Source organism: Panthera tigris, chromosome B4, assembly GCF_018350195.1.
Source record: "Panthera tigris isolate Pti1 chromosome B4, P.tigris_Pti1_mat1.1, whole genome shotgun sequence".
In the NCBI taxonomy this organism is placed as follows: Eukaryota; Metazoa; Chordata; class Mammalia; order Carnivora; family Felidae; genus Panthera; species Panthera tigris.
The window spans coordinates 115,982,855-116,005,157 of record NC_056666.1 but is presented as its reverse complement, the minus strand read 5'-3'; the positions used below and the strand labels follow the sequence as shown (position 1 = coordinate 116,005,157).

Here is a 22,303-nt window from a genome sequence, read left to right as displayed (position 1 = left end):
GAGACAGAAGTGAAAACTGTTGCCTACAGCAATTCAGTGACCAAAAAAATGTGCTGAGAACCTGTTTACTGAAATGTTGTTCTTGGCGTTGTTGTTTTAACATGCACGAGTAAGGTTTATTCATTCTTAGCCACTGACTGCAGCGGAGCCAGTATACCCAGCAGTCTGATGACGGCTCTTCACTCCAGTTTGGAGAGGGCTGGATTCCCACGAGCCACTTTCGTCTGCTGGGGCACTTTGTTATGGAGTTTTTGATACAGCTCTGTTAGCAACTGATTATCACACGCCTCCAAGAGAGTACAAGGTAAACACAGAATAAACTCAGTCTCAATTGACTTATGTTGTCACTACATTCTTAGATTTTTATAACAAAGTTTAGCACCTCTTTGGGGAAAGCCTATTCTAACTGCAGTTAATCGAGTTTCTGAAAGATTTCATCAATGAATGTTAACACAAAGTGTCTTTAGAAAGTGTAATTGACTCCTTATCCTTTCTCTTTCTCCCTGAGTAGCAGCAAGAGTTAATGGTACTGTGACTTCCTCCCCAGCAGGTCATCTGAGCTGCTTCACCTGTTGTCTCAGGGCAGCCAGAGCCCTGGGGCTTTTATGCCTCTACTTTGCCATACTTGCTAGTGTCCTTTCAGCCAAAGCAAGTCACATTCTCAAGCCCAAGTCAATCTGGAAGAATAATAGTCAATGGCATGGGCGTGTGATGTGCAGAACTTTACTGTAACAATTTACCACTATACATGAAATCAAAAACATAACCTGAACAATTCAAGATACTTTTCACTTCTACTTTAAACTTGAGTCTCATTTCTGGATCTGGTTATTGGATTATTATATTTTGATTAAACCTTCTAATTATGAATAGCATCATTTTGTATTTGGGGTGTTACTTTAGTTGAAGATATTAATTTATTAAATGTAAACGTTAAAAATATACCCAAAAAACAAAGCCAGAAAAAGAGTTGGAAGAAACGTGTTTCAGCGTACAGCATAGGCCTGGTGAGTCCACAAGATACCACATTTCCTTTGCTTGGTGATTAGTTCAAGAAATGGCTGAGGTTGCATTTGGGCCAATGAGACAGAGACAAGTTTTATTGGGGGCCTTGAGAAAGCATTCTCTCCTGAGAGCCACAGCAGTCAGGCTTTCTCATCCACCTATTTGACTTAAATGAGGAGGAAGCGTAGAACACCTAGGCCTGTTGACAGCCAGTCCAACCCACTGGGGAATCTGGCCTTGGGGTAACGCCAACACGGGATGACAAAGCAGAGAGGGAAGGAAGGAATCTGGGTCTTCAATGTTAAGGAGCTGCTGGAAAAAGCAGTCCTGGAGCCTGTCCTTCAGGTGAATTTCCAAAGGTGATCTAATATACTTCCTTATTTTATAAGCCAATTTTCATCCGATCTTGAAATCTGTAGCTGTTAAGCATCTTCCCTACCTCAGCTACTATTTCTGAGGTGCTGTGCTGGGGCTAAGGTACATCAATATTACATGTAGTCCTTTATTCGAAGACTTTCCATCTAGTTGGGGACATGAAAAGCCAATTAATGTGCCAAGTGTGTGTCCTAGAGGAAAGTACAATAACCACAACACCTTTGGATCATCAGGGAGGCTTCCTGGAAGAGGTAACTGAACTATGTTTTGAGTGATGGCAGTCAGAGGGAGAAGGGAGGAAAAAGAAGAAATGTAAGCTGAACATCAACGTCAGAAGACATTTATGCCAAGAAACCAATTCTACGTTTGGTCAATTTCAATCATTAAACAAAGGGTGACCAAGATGGCCCTGGTCTTTGCCCTCACAGCTTATAGCTTTAGGTAGGCAGTGGCCAGAGGATTAAACAAACAATAGCACTGTGCAAGCAGCAAGATGGAAAGGTTAGGAAGTAAGTAGATGCTAGGTCATTGAGAGCATGAGAACTCATGCTAATGTATGGTAGGGAAAGCAAAACTCTACCAGCACAGAACACCTCAGATGTGGAGGGTGGGTAAGCAAGCACGGATGGCTCATTGCTGGTTTCTACCAGTTGGGTGCCAGGCTCTTGATTCCTGCAGTAGCTGCAATAGAATCACTTGGAAAACATGTGCCTTCGTATTTCAGAATAACTTCCCATCAGAAAAAAATCTCTCTCAGGAGCTGGCATTGAATTTATCCTTTTACTGCTTACTGTAATAAAGACCCAGATGCTCATGCTTTGGGGGCAGGGGGGATATCTGGCAAAACCAGTTTAAATTTTAAAAGTATTGTGTTTCACGAGTTCCTTTTAGAAGAATCAGCTCTTAATACACTTTGGCTTTGATTCTACTCTTTAATGTCAGTCTTACTGCCCTAATTGGGTTGTAAATTCCCTGAAGGCAGGGCCCAGTCTAGAATCAGAATTTCAGAGATGGAGGGAATCCAACCTCTACAGATGAAGAGTTCAAGAAGAAATCAAAGCCCAGATGTTAAGTCCCAGATGTGTGTTCCTTCCAGCATACCATGTTGCCTCCTGTCTCCCACGGCATTTGGTGTGTGCACCCTCAATTCAGTGGGGGTGAAATTGTGCACGATGAGGCAAAAATTGGTTCTTGAGATGCAAAAGAACTTATATATTATGATGGTTTATGGTCTTCCAAGCTCAGCCCTATCTGACGAAATCTTACTCCTTAGGGAGAAATCTAATTTTGGGGGGTGGCCTGATAGTTTTAAAAGGCTGAGAAAAGAAACATTGGTCTAGCCCAGTGTGGAGCACAGAGCAGGCATCTTGACATCTTACTGGGCCACTGCAAGAGCTTTCCACTTCTAGCCCCGATACCTCCTACTCTATCCACCAAAAGGACTTGTTCAAGGTGTCTTGCCAGAGTCCACGCATACAACAAATGTTTGAGTGCCTACTATGTACACTAAAACCAGATTAATTTTTTCTATAATATTCTTGTCCTGGTCCTAACTTGTTCAAAGATTTTCAGGGGCTTTTCCTGACTTTAAGAATGAGGTTCCTCCTAGTGAAGGTGACATTCAAAGCCCTGTGAAATCTGAGCCAGCCCTAGCTCCCCACAAGCCCTCTGCTGTATGAGAGCTCATCACCTATCTTCTGAACACTTCATAATGTTCCGTCTTGGAGCCTTTCTTTCTCATCAACATCCTTCCAACCCCCAAAGGTAAACATGGCAGCCCGGCTCCCCACCCAACCATGGAACTGTTTCTTTGGGTTTACTTTTACAATTTACTCCTCCATGAGCATCATTCTTTGGCATTAACTTAAGGAATTCATATGTTCTTTCCAATTCACAGAACATTTTCCTTATCACTGCCTTCCTGGGGTGGTCTACTTAGTATGTTTTAATAAGTCACTTTCACTGTGACTATCAGTATGTTTGTGTAGCCGTTCATTAATTCATTTCTTGATCACCTGCTATGAACCAGTCACCATACTAGATCCTGGGGCACGATAAGGTCCCTGCCCTCTGTTAACTTAACATTCTAAAGGGAAAGACAGTTAAAACCACAATGCTATTAAATCTATCATGGAGGATGGGTGCATGGTGGGGGTGTGGAAGGACTAGATTTACCACATAGAGAAGTGAGGGAAAGCAGTCCAGGCAGAGGGAACAGTGATGCAAGGCCTGGAACAGCAAAAGCAAACTGTGTTTTGAGGCACAGTGTGAAAGCCAGTGTCGCTAGGGGTCTAGACTGCAGTACTTTTCAGAACTTAATTACCGTACAAATAACCTGGGGGCTGGTTAAGACACAGATCCTGATTCAGCAGGTCTGGAGGGAAGCCAAAGTTCTCATTTCTAGCAGGATCCCAAGTTGCTAGGGCTTACAGGACACTGGCCTGGGAGGACTAAGGCGGTTCTGGGTGGGTATCCTCTTCTCTTTCATTTTAAAAAGACATTAATGCTATTTGTTTAAAGTGAATGCCTCCTAGAGGGAAAATAGGGTGCACTTCTCCTTCTTATTCCATAGGCGTAAAGATATACTTCTGTGCTAAACACACCTAGTCTTTAGTTTTGGCCTTTATATCTATCGCCTGCATCCCAAACTCCGACTGCTGAGCAGGTGCTTGGTCATTGGGGAGGCATCACCCACAGCAACCATCCATCTCCCACACCTCCTCAAACTCCTTCACCAAGCATATGAAGGACAATGCTCCAAAGACCCCATGCTATCAGGGAGCGACAGTAATGTGCAATGTTACCCATAACCTCCCAACAAGGGGTATTTTGGTTCAATACATATGGAATACAGTAAAGCCTCATTGATTCAGGCTTTATTAACCTGAAATGGGTGATAATTTGGTTAACATTTACTTCTCAAATCATTTATTCATAAATAGGACAAAGTTTAATAATGCAGTTGTGATTATAAGGATGATCAAACATTTAAAAAGATTTCAAGTTGGGGCACCTGGGTGGCTCAGTCGGTTGAGCATTTGACTCTTGATTTCAACTCAAGCCATGATCTCAGGGTTGTGGGATGGAGCCTGTGTCAGACTCCACACTGAGCCTGTGCTCGAGGGGTGCTTGAATCTCAGCCTGCTTGAGATTCTCTCTCTCCTCCTCCGCCCCGCCCCCCCGCCCCACTCCGGCTCATGCGCACTGGTGCACTCTCTCTTAAATAAAAAAAATAAATTAAAATAAATTAAAAAATTAAAATATTTCAAGTAAACTCATAGGGCTTTAGAAACACCGATTTATATAGTCATCCACTATTTCTTTATGTGTAATTATGTAATTTGTTCATCTCCCAAATAGCTGCAATAGATAATACCACTGATCTACTTCCAGGGCTGGAAACAACAATAATAGTGACTACAAAATTTATTGAGAGCTACAAAAATTTTGTTACACATTTGTAATGTGAACAATCAAAAACTTAAAAATGACTTTTAAAAATCGCATTAATGGATTTGGTCAAAATGCATCCTTTCGAGGAAGGCCCCTGTACCCATGTATAAAATGACAAGCCTTGAAATCTGTTGTGCAGCTCTATTGTTAGAATTGAGAAGAAATTAGAAATATAGGGACACCCTCCCATAGGAGACACTAATTCATTCAAAGAACATCTGTAAAGACAAACTATGTGGGGAAAGGACTAGCCTATTATAGAAGGCTACACGTGCTTAGTTTGGGGCATATCACTCGGATTTCTCACCATCCCCTAATTTTCACTAAATGTAGTTTAAAAACTGAAACTTGAAAAGCAGAAATAAAATGGGATTTCCAAGCCGTGTCTACCTAATTGCCAATCTGCTTTCCCCACAAAGGCATTTTGGTGATACTCCATCATATTAATCTTCAAAACATTTGTAACAAATCTCTGTAAGATGATTTAATGTTATAAGATTATGATCCAATTGATTTACTTATTTATATGTCCAGGTACACATGTTAAAAGAAAATAAATTTATCTCTTGGTTTTTTCAAGTGGATTAACAAAGCACTGAAATATATCTGACATCACCCTGGTAAATTACTATGGTATTTTAACTTTTACTACAACTGCATTGACTTATACAGTCGAAGAGTCTTCTCTTTCTTTTTAGATCTTTCATTTTTTGTAGATGACTTTTCCTTTAGCTATAACATATTCAATTAATTCGTGATGGCCTCCAAACTGGTAAATCAAATGCTCCCATCTAGAAAGAAATCAAACGTACTTTAATGTATACAAGCCAAAATTATCCCTGTGTCAATAAATGCTAATTTAAAAATACATTCTCTCAAAATTTCTTCATACTTTGTCACTGATATTTGGGCTTTTAAAAAAATAGATTACATGATAACCGGTCTACGACTTAAATACGGTTTAATGATGTTATTTAAGTATTTGATCTTAACATATTTGATCCTATTAAGTGATGTACAAAAAGTAACATCAGTATTATTTTCAATAGAGAGAGTGAGGAGTAGAATTAGAGAGCCTCTTTCTTCTGTCGAACACGAAGTCCAAGGACTGCAATAGGCTGGCTAGGGTCAAGGAGCCATAGGATTAACAACTTTAAGACAGAAAAGTTAAGACTCAGTTGTCACACTGGGGGCCCAATTAGCAGCAGGCTGTGGGTGAGTAACCAGGGGCAGGAAAACTTAAGCCTTTGGGGATCTGGTAGGAGTGAGAAGACGCCAGAGAGGTAATGAATCAGAACCAGGGTGACGAGCCAGAGTTGGGACATGCGTGCCCAGCACAAGCATCGGTCAGAACTCCAGCAGAAAAACTTGTGCTGGGGGGCACAAGTCCCAAGTCCAGGTCAACAGAACAAAAACCTGAAGATCTATGAAAGATGTAAGACAGATGAAAACACTGGACAATCTGGTCTCCTCTGTGTGGTTTAGGATCTGTAGGCAGACTTTCTGGTTAGAAAGGGATGATGATAAAGGAGATTGGGGGGCATCCGAGCCTACACAGAGCCTGATGCTAATAATTAGCAGAAAAGGCATTTAATCCCAGTCTATATATTACAACGGGCATAAAAGAAACTAGTTTAGTTGGGAGAGCACTCACCTGGACGAATTGATGATAATGAGATCTCCCTGCTTACCAACTTCCAGAGATCCATGTGTGTGAGATTTTCCCAGCGCATAAGCTGCATTGATAGTGGCAGCCGCCAAGGCCTCAGGCATGGACATTCTCATGTTCACACAGGCCAGATGCATGACCATTGGCTAAGGCAAGAAAGAACAGTGTTAGAGGAAAGTAACAAAATGGCAACTTCTACCTGGACATTTCTCAACGCAGCACAACCAATAATGGAAATTAAATATATAGGAGGAACTGGCTAAACTAGTATGAGAAAAGTTATAATTCACATGTAAAGATTCTTATGCTTTGGAGAAGATCCCTTTATTAATACAGATTTCCCACCCCCACCTCCGCCACGTATGGAGTATTTATTCACAACTTTTCAAGACCACTAAGCTCCCCTCCACACTCACTCACTAAAACTTCTTTGAGCTTGTGCTAACCTCCAACACAGGAATAAGCTATTGTCAAACCACAACGCCCAAGGCGGAATCAAAAAATTATGCAGCTAGAACTTTCTCTCCCCTCTCTATGCCTGGAGGCATTTATGTGGGGCAGAAATATCCAATTATTCTGTCGTCTACACTTCTTTTCTTGTTTCACAGGAAAACATTTTTTAGATCTTTGGAACATTTTAGCAGTTAGTGAACTAGTTTTAAATTATTTATACACTTGGTGGAAGACTGATTCTCTGCTCAGAAAGGCACATTAAAAATAATTACCATTGAAAGGCAATATGCGTTAGGGTTGAAATCACTGCCCAGAGCAACGATTACCCCTTCATCTAACATCTTCCTAGCCCGAGGTTGCTTCAGTCTAAGATAAGGGGGAAAAAGAAAAAAGATGTCAGTCTCTGGAAGTGGAACTTCTGCAGACTAGATGTTCAGAATGGAAGCAGACTTAAGATATCCAACCCCTCTGTGTTCTGGAAGAAGAAACAGAAACTCAAGGTTAAGTGATTAATGGTGATGTGGAAGCCTAGGACTTCTGACTTTTATCATTCTGCTTTTGAAATGACTTGGCTATGCTTAACTTCTTTAATTTGGGAGTGTTCATTTTGGCAATATTTTGAATGTTTATTTATTCACTTAGAGAGAGAGAGAGAAAGAAAGAGAGAGAGGGAGCACACATGCATGCAAGCAGGGGAGGGGCAGAGAGAGAGAATCCCAATCAGCCTCCACGCTGTTAGCACAGAGCCGCTATATGGGGATCGAATTCACGAACCCCTGAGATCGTGACCTGAGCTGAGATCAAGAGGCGGCACTTAAACTGAGCCACCCAGGTGCCCCTATTTTGGCAATCTTTATATACACCCAGAGATTCCTGCTAAGGAAGAAAAATACAACTTAAATTTTTTCAAATGTAACAAACTTTTTTTTGACTCCCAAATATAAACAATGAAGTTTTAAAAAATGTTATTTCTATTAACTTCAATTTTGCAATTTTTTATTCATATTTCTCTCCCTCCTTGTGCAGGGGGTGGGGGGAAGGGTCTTGAACATTTTTTGTGGCCCTTTAAAATCCTGAAGGCCCAAGAATCTAATAGGTAAAATATTTGTGCTTCTTCCTAGGGTACATGTCTCCCTGACCTCCTTGGCACGATATTATTTATTCTTCAGGAAGGACATGACACAAAAGTTATGTCAGAGATAAACAGAGCCAAACACTAGTTAAAATGCTGAAGACAAACTGTATTCAGTAATAACGATTGCAGAAGGGAAAAGAGTCCCATGTGGACCGGACTGTTTTGATCTGTGCAGTGCTAACTGGGTGTTTTAAGAAAGAACGAGGAGATCAGGAGGAAAAAGGGGCAGAGGGAGTTGAGTAGAGTCAGGGAAGTGAAAATTTTCTAAAAGCACGAGAGATGGGCCAGTATGATCTGCATTTGTTCACTGGCACTGGTTTGTTCTCTGGAGGAGAAACAAACTTCACTACCTTTACAAAAAGAGGCAGGGGCATAAGCTGGTGCAGTGTACCCACCAGGCTGGGAACTAGGGACAGAGCTGTCTTCTTGAATGTTTGCCTTCTGAAGAGAGGGTTCTAAGGTCCTTGAGGAGACAATCCTGCTTGGGTGGTGGAAGATTTATATCTCAAAGGAGCAGAGAAAGGGGCACCTGCATGGCTCAGTCAGTTGAACGCCCGACTTCGGCTCAAGTCATGATCTCACAGTTGGTGAGTTTGAGCCCCACGTCGGGCTCTGTACTGACAGTTCAGAGCCTGGAGCCTGCTTTGGATTCTGTGTCTCCTTCTCTCTCTGTTCCTCCCTGCTCGCTCTGTCTCTCTCTCTCTCTCTCTCTCTCTCAAAAAGAAATAAAGATTAAAAAAAATTTTTAATTAAAAAAAAAAAGGAGCAGAGAAAGAATTTACAATTGCAAGCTTTGTAAAGTTACTGCTCTAAGAGGAAGTCCAGGGGTCCAGCTGCCTGTCGCCTGGTTTTGTTGGAACAAACACTTAATTCCCCTGTCAGGTTGGGCTTTCTCAGGCAGGTACTTTATTAAGGGGCACGGGTCATCCTAGGGATGCAGTCTTGAGCTATCAGACTCTACGCTAGTGTTTACTCAGGCTCACAGTGTCGGGGGGAGGAAGACAGACAAAATCGGTTGTGCTGAGAGTCTACAGGTTTTACAGGCCAAGACTCAGGTCCTTGAAACATTCACAGTCTATGACTGACAATTTGCAGGACGACCTGAGATAATGTTCCTCAACTAGGATAATATATGAGAGGAGGTGGGTGAAGCAGAGATAAGGGTGAGGAAAGGTAGAGCTTAAAATTTCCCCACGGTTCATTCTGATGGCCTCCCCTCCCCTTCCAGAAATACTTCAGGAGGTAAAAAAAGAGAAAAAGAAAAAGCAAAAGTGAGGCTGTAGAAGTCTCAAGGGAGTGCCAGAAAAACTAAGGTGAATGTATCCGGAATAAATTTAAACAGTACACACAAAGATGCATAAAATAATGATTACAGCAAGTCCTCGAGTAGCGTAAGGCAACTGTTACTCTGGAAATGAGAGTCGAGAGAATTCAGGGCAGGGGCACCGGGGTGGCTCAGTTGGTTGAGCGTCTGACCTCGGTTCAGTTCGTGATCTCATGGCTCATGAGTTCAAGCCTCACATCAAGCTCTCTGCTGTCAGCACAGAGCCCGCTTCAGATCCTCTGTCCCCATCTCTCTCTGCCCCTATCTCTCTCTGCCCCTATCCCGCTTGTGCACCTTCTCTCCCCACCCCCTCCCTCTCTCTCAAAAATAAACAAACATTTGGAGAGAAAAAAAGAGAGAGAATTATGGCATCCCCCTCTCTCTCCACCCCCCTCCCCCACTTGTGCTCTCTCTCTCTCTCTCTCTGTCTCTCTCTCTCTCTCAAAATAAATAAGCATATAGAGAGGGGAAAAAAAGGAGGGAGAATTCAGGGCATGGCAGGGAGCCCTGCAAATTGCTCCTGTTGGCGAGATCAGAAAAATTCCAGAACAGAGAAGCCAGAGAGAAAAGTGTGGCCTTGTCTGTGATTCTTCCTGTTGTCCAAACTGCGTGACCAACCCATCTTGCGGTGACCACAGATGGCAGCCCCCTCTGGCAGCGGGACAAAGCTCTGACTTTTATTGCTGAGCTGCCCTTCATACTTCAAGTGTCAGAGTTTCGCTCCATCTTAAGAGATTCAAAGTGAGTTAAAAGTGTTCCTTGGTTGATGGAAAATTAACCAGATTAAGTATTGATTGATGACTTTGGTTGATGATTGCTGAGACTTGCTGTAAATGCCAAGATACCAAGGACGGTTACTGATTGATATTTCCTGGTTGTAATCTACATTATGTCTACTCTTTACATTAAGAGAATAGTAATAATAAGAGAAATGTATAATATTATACATATGTGTATAAATCATACTGTATTTGAGAAAAGCACTGCAATATTCCTTTCTTCTCTCTTATAAAGGTTACTCAAAGCCTGGCTTTTCAATCGCTAAGGTCGAGTGTCCCAATCCCAGCACAGTTCATATTGTGGCTGGGTAATTCTTGGGCAGGACAACTCTCTGTAGTGGGAGGCTGCTCCGTGCACTGTGGGGATGTTTAGGTGCATCCCTGGCCTCTACTCACTAGACGCCAGCAGCGCCCCCTAGTCATGACAACCCAAACTGCCTCCAGACACGGTCCAATGTCCGAAACGGCAGTTATGAAGATGAACTATGGGCTAGGTGCATTCAATCCATAGAGGGCAAACAGCAAAATTCCTGGGAAGATTTCACAAAATATACTTAGACATCTCCCCTTTCCTCCCACCTCCGGGGTTTGTGAAGATTGTGGTACCTACTTGCATCCTCTTAGAAAACAGCTCCTTCAGATTCTGAATATTGCTAAATATCTCTAACATCTTATGCATGTTTTTTTAAGTAGAAAGTCGATTACATTGTTTTCTAATGATAAAAGTGATGCATGATTTTTAATTGGAAAATCCCAAAAAGGAGGGAAAAAAAGAATGAGAAAGCTCCACTCTTCCCAATAATCCCACCACTCAAACGCCATTTGGGTCCAAGCTCTTTCCTCAGAATAATGCATCTCTGTACATGACTCCAGAATTGGCATCTCCCATGGGCTCAGTTTTCCTGATCTGCATTTTTCAGGAATTTGGAAGGGCAATGAAATACTATTTAGGCATCTCGGTCTGCATCCTCAAAGCTTGCACGGGCAGCTCACCTCAGCATGTAGGCGGTGGTGGGCAGGAGGACAGCGGAGCTCCTGGCCGTTGCCATGGCAGCGATGCCTTCATCGCTCACTTCTTCCAGGTGACTGATCGCCTGAGCTCCCAGCTCAGCTCCCAGCTAAGCAGAATGGGCAGAGAGAGAAAGGTTTCACCACCAACAACAATAATCAACAAAGTGCCAGAACATTGTTTTCCCTGCAAAAATAAACAGCACTCTATTATGAAAATTTCTTGGCAACTGCCTCTTGAAAACAGAAGCCCCCAAAAGGGTAAAGGCTTTGTCAAGGACATTCACTTGAAAATGAGCTAGTGTGCTACTTTAAAAACTATTCTTAAACATAAGGGCTTACTGATATTCTTCAGGCATTTGCTAAAAAAGAAAACTTCATGAATCTTATGGATCAAAATAGAACATTGAGTGACATTGGTAATAAAATCTGATTCTTTTAGCATCATAAAAACACCATAAAGAAAGGTATATTGGATTGCATTGCACTCAGTGAAAAGAGATCAATTAAGAAAACAAACTTTAAAAATGGAATTGTATGCATAATTCGAGAATATCTACTTGAGCTTGATGTCTCTCCAGGTGAAAAGTCTGGGCTTGATTGTCAGAGGAATACCAAGAGGAGGTAATCTTATAGTAATAATGAGAACATGGCAGTAAAGTGGGTTTCTTCTCAGCTTGACATATCCCCCCCCCGCTTACACACACACACACACACACACACACACACACACACACACACTGCCCCAGTCTGAAAGGTGATATGGTAAGCACTCCAAGGCAAGGAAAGTAGACTAATTTTTGACATTACACCATGGCCCAGGGAGGCAGCGATGCCCACACCAGGGCAGGAAAGAGCCGGCCCCACATCAGTAGGAGCTCAGGTCTAATAACATTTTGGTTTGGGCTTCTGGAGAGTCCAATGTTCCATAGACAGACTTTGCTCCCCAGGGGGAGTTTCTTTCCAACTTTGGAATCACCTTCACTTTTCCAAACTTGATTTGTTCATCCTGGATACTGACCTCTATTGATTTAACTGGCCAGTCACTCTCTATGACCAAGAGTATCTTGTTGACCACCTAGTTCACATTCATTCAACATTCAACAAATATTTACTCTCTAAAGGCCATCTGTATGCCAGGTATTGTGCTAACCCCCAGGGATAGGGCTGTGAAGGTGTGGGTACAGTCCTCAGTGTGTTTACGGTCCAGTAGGGATCACAGAGGCAATTTGAACACAGTGGGACAAGCATACGGAGGGACTATAACCCATTTTTGGAGAGCTCTGGGAAGGGTCCCAGAGAAGTGGTAGCTAAGATGAAACATGGAGGGGAGTTAGAGTGAGCCAGACAAAGGACACTCAGATTAGAGAAAGCATATCCAGAGGCATGGGGTATTAGGTATACTAAAACTACTTACTGTGGTTGGCTCATGGTAAAGAGGGCAGAGAAAGGGGAAGATGGGAGGTGAGCGAGAGCTGGATCCTGGTAAGTCTACATGTGCTGAGTTTGGGATTCATCCTGCCAGCACTGGTGAGCCTTGCAGGGGTTTTCAGCAACAGAGAGGAAAATACGATGCACTGTAGGGAACGGATTAAAGGAATGAATTGAAGTGCAGGAAGTGTGGATGCAAGGAGAAAAGCTGTTGCGGGAGCTGAGAGCTGATGGTGGTTTGAACCAGGCAGTAGGGTGAAGAGAAGTAAACCGAGAGATATTCAGGAAATAAACTGGGAGCTTTTGCAGATTGGTTGAAATGTGACAGGTAAGGTGGGGAGGAGACCAAGTGATGTCCAAGTTTTTGGCTTAGGCAATACATAGGTAAATGGGGTCATCCACTGGGCAGGAAACACGGGACAAGATTTGGAAGTGATATTAAGAGATCACATTACATGTGCTGTCGTTGAGACACATGTGGAGTATCCACATCTGTATTTTTGCCCCAACGGCAGTTATTTATTTTGCTCCAGGGTTTAAAGGAGTGACATCTAGATTCACAACTGAGGGAATTTTGTCTGTTTTATTCACTGCTGAATTCTCAGTGCCTAGGACAGTGCCTGGCACACACTCAAATATTTGTTAAAAGCATGAATAAATGAATCTGAGCAAGACATGCAGATCAGAAAATCATCCGGTGACTACTAATGGGGCACTCCACCAACCCATGCTACTAATGGGGCACTCCACCTGGAGGCTGCCACAGAAAACCCCTGGAAGCCACATGTGAACTTTGTAGACTCTGCCAGTGTAGCTTTGTGTTCCAACCAAGCTATGTTCTGAATTTGATAAACAAGATCACAAAGGTACTTCTCTTCCTACTAATACCACCAGCAGGTGATAATAAAAGTAAATGGCCGGCAAAAAAGTAAATTTCTAATAGAGGTCAGCGATTCCAAGTCTCAACCAGACCGGCCCTCGCATTGTTCAAACGAGTTCTCCCATTCTCTATCTTTTCGAAAGGCCATTCCTAACTCTGAACAAACTAAGGAAGTTTTCCACCGCACGAGTCTTGACAAAGGAAAAGCCAAAGGTCAACCACACCTCAGCAGCCTTCATAGGATGGAGTTCATCCCCATGAAAGTTAATCTGTAATCCTAGATCTTTTCCACTTTGAAGAATCCTTCTGGTGGAATTGAGATCAAAGACGCCTTTCTCACAGAACACATCTATATTGTCCACGTGTATTTCCCCACGGCTGCCAAGCTCCTTCAGCTTTGGGAGGTGGTTATTGATGATTTCATCAGCAGCTTCTGTAGCAGTCTTTCCTCTGAGGGAAGAAAATGAGATCACATGGGAAAAACAATTTTTTTAATTGAAGAAAGGCTTTTCTGGCACTTGAAGAACCTGACAAACTGTAGGCAAATGACCCTAAGATAGAGAAATAATTAAAGCTATAACTCAGGAGTCTTAACAATTGGGCTATAGCAGGGATATTGACGAGATTTCTGTACACACAGACCCTGGACACAGAGACTCAAATGGCTCATCCATTCTGGTTCAGCCATGTTGCCTTTGAGAATGCCAGCAAGGCTCCCTGCCTGAGAAACTAAACACTCTTTTCAAAGACACTTAGAGAACATCCTGGATGCTTCCCTGACAAGCACCTGCAGGGCCCCCTACCTGGGCCCTAGCAATCACTCTGCCATTTTCTTCTTCCACACTATTTCTAGAAGCATCAGCCTAAGGCTTCCTATCTCACCATTTGGAACCACAAGGAAAGAGGATCATGAGAGGCCCTGAAATTCTAAGATTCTGAAATAGTTATATATTAGAAAGGGCTGGGCTTCTGAAGTCAGATAGACACAGAGCTCTACTATTTGCTGGCTACACAACTTTGGACATGCTATTTAGCCGTCATTTGGCATACTCTGAGGCTCAGGCTGTATGTATCTTTGGGGATCAAGATGTAGACCTCAGAGACTCATTAGCAGATGGAGAACATTCCGTAAAACTTTAGCACTATATGGGGTACCTGGGTGGCTTAGTTGGTTAAGCGTCTGACTTTGTCTCAGGTCATCATCTCACAGTCTGTGGGTTCGAGCCCCTTATCGGGCTCTGTGCTGACAGCTCAGAGCCTGGAGCCTGATTCAGATTCTGTGTCTCCCTCTCTCTCTGCCCCTCCTCTGCTCACTCTCTGTCTCTCAAAAGAGAATAAAAAAACATTTAAAAAATTTTTACACTTTAGCCCTATATTTGGAACATAAAAGTCTCTTGTTCCACAAAAACCATTTTGGTAGGAAGACAGAGGTGGACCATGAGGAGACAGGCACTTACGTATATTGTTTCCAATTCTCAAGACAATCATATAGATAGTGTGTTCTCTCACTGCTTTACCAATTCTCAAAAGAGTTAAGTGATGCCCTCAAAATCACCCAGTGGGAAAGTAGCCAAGCTGGATTCAAACCCAGGTCTGGTATGGCTCCAAAGCCTGAGACTTTTCTACCATGTTACACTGCCTTTCATCCACCTTATGTTCCATTTGGGGAAAAATTAAAAATCCATTTTCTGTAGACAGATGTCCCAAAAGTTTTAGTGCAGTTTTAAGCTTTAATAATAACCTCAGAAGTAGAAATGCTAAACACATACAAAAGCATCATTGGAAATATTAAGTATTTATGTTTCAACTTAATTAGTTCTGTGAATTTTAAATAATAAATTTAATGTTAATTTTTAAATTTTCTCTGATTAAAAATGATAAACCAAAAATTCACATTAAACTTGTTTTTCAAATACACAAAGTGAATAAATGTAAAAATATATAAATTATTAAACTTTCAAATAATTTCTGTAAGCCTGTGGCACTTATGTATCTACATTATCAAAACTCAAAACTGCACTAAGACTTTGCCCTGTTAATTGTCAAGTCCTGGATTTCTTTGGACCTTTTAGTTCTAGAACTGCGGGCTTTTGGGTCTAGAAATTTCAGGACAGATAAAGTACGAAGGCAGAAAGGGGCATAATTCTCCCATATAGGAGAAACTTTTTGGATAAAGGTAAAGCTAAAAAAACATTTACAACAAGAAAACATGTTTGGTGCTAAACAAGTAAACAGATGAACAAAATTAAAAACCATTCTGAGTCTTCTTGCCTTACAGATGTGATCTATCTCCTACAGAGTGTTTCTCTGAATCTGTAATGTGTGATTATGCTGTCACGGGCAACTATTTACAGTAGCATCTGTCATTTTAAAGGATCTATAAGGGTTGGGGGGCATTGCTTTTTGTTAACCGAAAGAGTTTTGAACATGTCTTCCTCCTTCATCATTAAGGGACTAGCAAACTGATAGGTCCGGTGGGGATCGCCTTCCTAAAACCACCAGCATGAGATGTCTATTAGAATCAGAACACCTCTCTAATGGCTTCTACCGGACTCTTCTGCAAGAACTAAAGCGTGGATTCACCTCCACTCCCATGAGAATGTATCCCCACTGAGGCACCACCTGCCCCCTTCCTTCTCTGTTGTCAATGCCCCAAATCAAAGCTGGGTGCCCCAGGTTGAGGTTACTTTGGCACTGAGTGAGCCCCGCAGTAAGTGGCCGAGATGCCGATGGGCCCCTGGCGCCGAGCGCGCTCAATCACACGCAGCATCTTGAGCTCCGTCTCCAGGTTGAGGCCGTATCCGCTCTTGCACTCCACCAGTGTGGTGCCCGCCCTCATCATGCACTGCAACCGCTGCTGAAAGGAGCAGAATAGCTCCTCCTCCGAGGCTTGGCGCGTGTGCTCCACAGTGAAGTTGATGCCTCCTCCAGCCTGGTGAATTTCCATGTACGTGGCTCCTGCCAACTGAACACAGGGCTCACCCTTAGGCCAGGCACAGGCACGAGGTTGCAGGCAGGTCCACAGAGCCTACCTCCAGGGGTGATATTCAAAATAGTTTAACAACTGATATGTCAGGGACACCGGCAGATGGGAAAGGATGCTGGGACACATAGCCGTGGAAGCCCCTACTCTGCCCGGGTGATGGGGGGGCCGAAGGAACATGGGTACCTCAGGAAGGACTGGGGTGGCAGAAATGGGAGATGTGGTGGGGACCACTTCCAATCTCAGGCAGCAGCAACAATTTACCAACCAGCCCACGAGTATTTCAGTATTTTAATAACCCAGTTGGCCCCAATATGTGCCAGCTAAGACTCTGTCTATCCGTAGCACCTATGGATGAGAAAACAAGGCTTAGACAATTTGGGAACCCCACTGCAGCTATTCCAAACATCTACTAAAGAGACCCAGGGGGGTTTCCACCTCTCAGTATCTGGCCACTAGAGTTTGGGGCCTGACCTCTGTGACTCAAGCAGAGAAGCTCTTCCTGGGATCCCACTGGGCTCCAGTTACTCTAGGCAGCAAGAAGTGTGGTGCAAACAAAGTATGCCAACCTGGGATCCCCCTGTCAGAGTTTTTCATCTGGGTTCTGCCATGGCGAGCTGGTGAACTCACTCAACAGCCATCCCTTTTCTGGGCCTCACGTTCCCCATCTATGTAATGAGATGTTTGGACTGCAAATCTCTAGGATTGTTTTTTTGGCTCTGAAATTCTGTGCTTTAATAAAGAAGTCTTAAAAACAGCTCTAGTGTGTGGGGCGCCTGGGTGGCTCAGTCGGTTAGGCGTCCAACTTCGGCTCAGGTCATGATCTCACGGTTTGTGAGTTCAATCCCTGCATCAGGCTCACTGCTGTCAGCACAGAGCCTGCTTTGGATCCTCTGTCCCCCTCTCTCTCTGCTCCTTCCCTGCTGGTTCTGTCTCTCTCTCTCTCTCTCTCTCTCTCAAAAGCAAAACTGAAACAAAACAAAAACAGCTCTTATGTGTTGAAGAAGGTACACAATATCTGAAGAAATTTCTTAGCTGTTAGGATGTACACTTAAAAACCAATGTGAAGAAAAGAGATGGAAGAACCTTAAATGCATACTGTTAAGTGAAAGAAGCCAGTCTGAAAAGGCTACATACTGTATGATTCCAACTATATGATATTCTGGAAAAGGCAACACTAAGGAAACAGTAAAAAGATCAGTGACTATTGGCTCTCAGGGGTTGGCGGGGAAAGGGATGAATAGGCAGAGCACAGAGAAACTTTAGGGCAGTGAAACCCCTCTGTATGATACTATAAGGGTGGTTACGTGTCATTACACATTTGTCCAAACTCATAGAACATGCAGCGCCATGAGAGAACACTAGTAACTATGGACTCTGCATAATAATGATGCGTCAGTGTAGGCTCATCAATTGTAACAAAGGTACCACTCTGGTGGGGGATGTTGATAATGGGGCAGGCTGTGCATGTATGGGGTCAGGATGTATATGGGAAATCTTTGTACCTCCCACTCAATTTTGCCATGAACCTAAAACTTCTCTAAAAAATAAAATCTATTAGAAAGAAACAATGTGAAAATGGCTCCAACCAGGGATTTGAGGGCTGACCATGGCTAATTAATGAGTTGTGACACAGACTACACCTTCTATTTCTTAATAAGTCTCATTTTTTAGGGAAAAAAAATACAAGACTTATTTTATTTTTTATGATTAGCAATATATTTTTCCAAGTTGGAACCAATGAATGGTGAATTTCAAACTGTTTCCTGGAGCCCCTCCAAAGGCTAGTAGGGGTGGAGAGGTGAAATGGGGGAAGGGAAAGAGAGGAGAAACTAGTAGAAAAAGGCAGCCCAGCTCTGTTTTAAAAGGAGGAGTCTAAAACAAACAAACAAAAAACACACACACACACATACATACATACATACATACATACATAAGGATTCTACAGCTAAAATTTTTTGAAAACTATCATACCTAAAGATTGCTGGCCCTATGCATAGTATAAAGATTTGGACAGTTATAAGTCAGTTTTGTTGTAATTTATTTTCCATAGTCCAGGTCAGTAAAAAATATCCATTAAAAAGAAATGTAGACATGTTGTTGCAAAGCTTGATAGCCTAACCACTCTTTAGAAAAAGACGTGTCTGTATTTGTGCCTTATTTTGATGTGCCATCTTTAACTGCAGTTACCTTCATTGCAAACTCGTGAACTCTTTCACCAGCCCAGACTGGATGTGTGTGTGCATCCACCAAACCTGTAACCAATAAATCAAATCATTTTTAAATCTGAGAAATAGAAAGCCCTTAGATAGTAGGCAAACTATCTCGAACCACTCTTGGGAAAGCAGGTGATGGTCAGCCATCTTGGAGGATGATGGAGGAAGAAGAATTTGTATGGTTTCCTCCACCAAGAGGAAGGAAGCCTCTCTGCATGGCCGGTCTAGAAGCCTCTAATGGAGGAGGGTGACTCAGCATGACGAGTATATCCAATAAAGAAACACAGCTTCTTCTGCCCACTAAGCCCATGCTCACTAAGCATCCTGTTTTAAAACAGGATGTCATAGCTATTAGTTCAGCAAAACCAAGGACTGTATCACCAAGGAATAACGTGGGTGTGAAAACAGAATACAATCCCTCCCAACTTTGAGAAGGAAAAATATGAAATCAGAAATATGAATCTTTCTTCAAAAAAAGAAATGTAGGGGCGCCTGGGTGGCTCAGTCGGTTGAGCGTCCGACTTCGGCTCAGGTCATGATCTCACGGTCTGTGGTTCAAGCCCCGCCTCAGGCTCTGTGCTGACAGCTCAGAGTCTGGAGCCTGCTTCAGATTCTGTGTCCCCCTCTCTCTCTGCCCCAACCCTGCTTGTGCTCTGTCTGTCTCTGTCTTTCAAAAATGAATAAACATTAAAAAAATGTTTTAAATAAAAAAAAAAGAAATGTAGCTTAACTGAAGAGAAACTATAAAGCAATCATTTGGATTGTTTGCTTATCCAGGTCTAACTCAGTAAAGTGTGTCTTTCCAGAATATTTTGAATACCTTGTGGATTAAAAGTCTCATTAATAAATAGTTCTGATTGGACTAAAATCAAGAATCTCTATTCAGATTGCGTTCTACTATTTTCTGCTTGTTTTCATAAGGTTTCACTCTGACTTTAGTTCCTGACTCCCAAGAGCCAGAAGGTAGAAGTTCTATCAGGTATACATAGTATACATTTTTAAAATGTAAATTTTAGCCTCTATGTTTTCTATAGAACTCAAAATTTGTGAAACTTGCTTCAGATGATTTCATGAAGCCATAGAACATTATGTAGGAGATGATGGTTAACAAACTGATTTTGTTGTCAATCATTAAAGATTTAAATAAACTTCAGTGAAATCTCTAAGGATCCCCCCCCCCCACACACACACACACTTTTCTGCCTAGAGATGTGTTGTTTCACACTCTCTGTAAATTTAGAGTATATTCTGGTATTAGAAACAGCAGTTTGCCCTATCTGCCTCCCATATGAAATAGACTAGTAAAGTTCTTCCAACAGCCTTTGAACCTAAACACACCACAGCTGGTTTCTCTCTAGCATGTGACTGGGAAGAAGTGAAGTGAATGAATGTTTGATTCCCAGCTTGCCCTTTACCTGTCCAGCAATCTTGGGTAAGATATTTCATCCCTAAACTGGAGCTTTCTAATGTGTAACATATAGATAATGATACTTTACAGGGCAGTCGTAAGGATTCAAGATGAAAACATGTTTGTAAAGCAGCTTAGACATTCAATAGTAGAAATTCAATGCACAGTAGCTATTATATTTTAGTATTATTTTGAGACCCTATTTAAAACAAGCTGCTACTCTTCTTTATGTTACTAAAACCGGATGCAGGGCTTTACTGAAAAAGAGGTTAATACCTGGCAAGATGCATTTCCCAGAACAGTCAATTCTTTCTTCAAACGTTTCTTCAGAAAACAGTGTTTGGATAGCATCAGCCCGACCAATGGCTTTTATAAACCCATCCCTGAATAAAAATCAAGAAATAATTACTAAAGTTTGGGGAAATACTGTGGAAAAGCTGACTAATGATTTAAAATATGTTGCCCATGTGTTTTGGTATCAGTCAACATTTGTTGTATTTCCTACTTGCATCTGTGTCTTTGAAAAAAAAAAAAAAAAAGACTCTAGCCACATGCAAGGCAAAAAGCCAAATCATGTGTACAGATTGCCAGTTGTTTGCTAAGATCAGTGTTCCCTTTCCCCCACAGCGCTAGATTCCTAAATTTTAGCTGAACACATGACCACCCAGAATGAAGACTACATTTATGGGTTTCTCATCAGCCGGGTGTGGCCCATGTGACTAAATTGTAACCAAAACGATTTTTTTTCTCATCCTATTTCCTACTATCTGGAAGGTGGACACCATAAGGAGAGGCGTAGCAGCCATCTTGGGTGATGAAGTGAGTGAGAAAGAGGGTTGTGCACAGGAGAGCAAGATACTAGGGCCTCTGGATTCTAGAGAGTACGGCCATCAATTAGCTCTGGATTCCTACCTCTGTGCGGTTCTGTTATGCTTTTAACTAATTTTTAGCAATAACACTGGGAATGTTGTTTTTTTTTTTTTTATCACTTTGTTAATTAAAAATAAAACACACAGTCCCTAAAAGCTGGACTCTTACACAACCCTAAGCAGCCTCAGATAAGAGCCGAGCCCATCTTGCGCAATCGCGATGCCGTGGCGCTCTCCAATTCAAACAGGCATCCAAACTCCATTCCCACTGCAGGCTCACCCTCCCAAACTTTGGCTGTTCTTTTACTCACGTCATTGCAGGAAGCACAGAAGCTTAGTGAAAACTGAAAATGTCCCCTATTTTTGGTAGCTGAATCTTAACTTCCTATCACCCCAAACCATCACTATCTGAACGTCTTCCGTGGTGCTCAAGCTTTAGTGTACAAAGGGCTGGAGAGTGTTTTGTAAAAACTTAAAGTCCCAGAACTCCACCGCAGAGATGCAGATTCCAAAGATCTGGAGATAGGGGGCAGGGAGGGCGTGGGGTTCAGCTTGAGAGCGTTTTTTCACCAAACGGCAACCGGAAGCTGTCACACAAGGTAGGTAGCAACAGGTGCCTAAAAGACAGGCCTGCAATGGCTCTCTGGATGCCGGAAAGCTTTTTTTTCCCCGGTTGCCTCCAGAGCGCACAAGTTAGGGAAAGGGGGCCAAGCCGGTCCCCCCAGCGCGCGGCCACTTACGTGCCCACCACCAGGCTGGCGCCCTCCAGCACGGCCAGGCTGTGCAGCGCGTCCCGCGCCAGGAAGCGCTCGCCGCGGGCGCACACCATCACCACTTGCTGCGCGTTCTCCAGCAGGAGGCGGTGGCCGCCCGCCATGTCGCCGCGCGCCGCGGGTCTCCGGGTGGCCGCGGAGCTCGAGCCGCGGCAGGCTAGCCGGCGGAGGAGGGTGCGGGTGGGCGGGCCGCGCCCGGGGCAGGGAGGGTGGAGCCGGGGCGGGCGCTCGAAGCCACCGCCTTCCCAATCCGCTGGGAACGCGCGCCTTCCCCCCACCCCCCGACCGTCGCAGCTGCAGTGCCTGTGCCAACAACCCGAATGAGGATTAGTAATAAATGTTATCATGGAATCTCTTGTGTTTTTTTGGTCGCCCTCTTATTTTCCGAGTAAATGTGGAGACTGTTGTCCCTACTCTCCAGATTAGGAAACTGAAGCTGGGTCACCGGGAGCGAGAAGGGTGGGCTTCGTCGATCACGTGGCCAGGCGAGTCGCTGAGGGAGTCACCGAGGGGCAAGGGCGCCCAGATGGGGCCGAATGGGG

At 43.2% G+C, this 22,303-nt stretch overlaps 1 protein-coding gene across 1 annotated transcript; it reads right to left on the bottom strand.

Annotated features, from left to right (window-relative positions):
* Window positions 1-4,798: 4,798 nt before the first annotated feature.
* Window positions 4,799-21,885, bottom strand: AMDHD1 (amidohydrolase domain containing 1). The gene is made up of 9 exons (XM_042992943.1): window positions 21,729-21,885; window positions 20,396-20,502; window positions 18,686-18,750; window positions 16,200-16,477; window positions 13,737-13,962; window positions 11,187-11,311; window positions 7,228-7,321; window positions 6,488-6,648; window positions 4,799-5,624 (listed from the first exon to the last, which is right to left on the bottom strand). The coding sequence occupies exons 1-9, from the start codon at window positions 21,863-21,865 to the stop codon at window positions 5,537-5,539; spliced, it is 1,281 nt and encodes a 426-aa protein (XP_042848877.1). The 5' UTR covers window positions 21,866-21,885; the 3' UTR covers window positions 4,799-5,536.
* Between the last annotated feature and the right edge of the window lie 418 nt (window positions 21,886-22,303).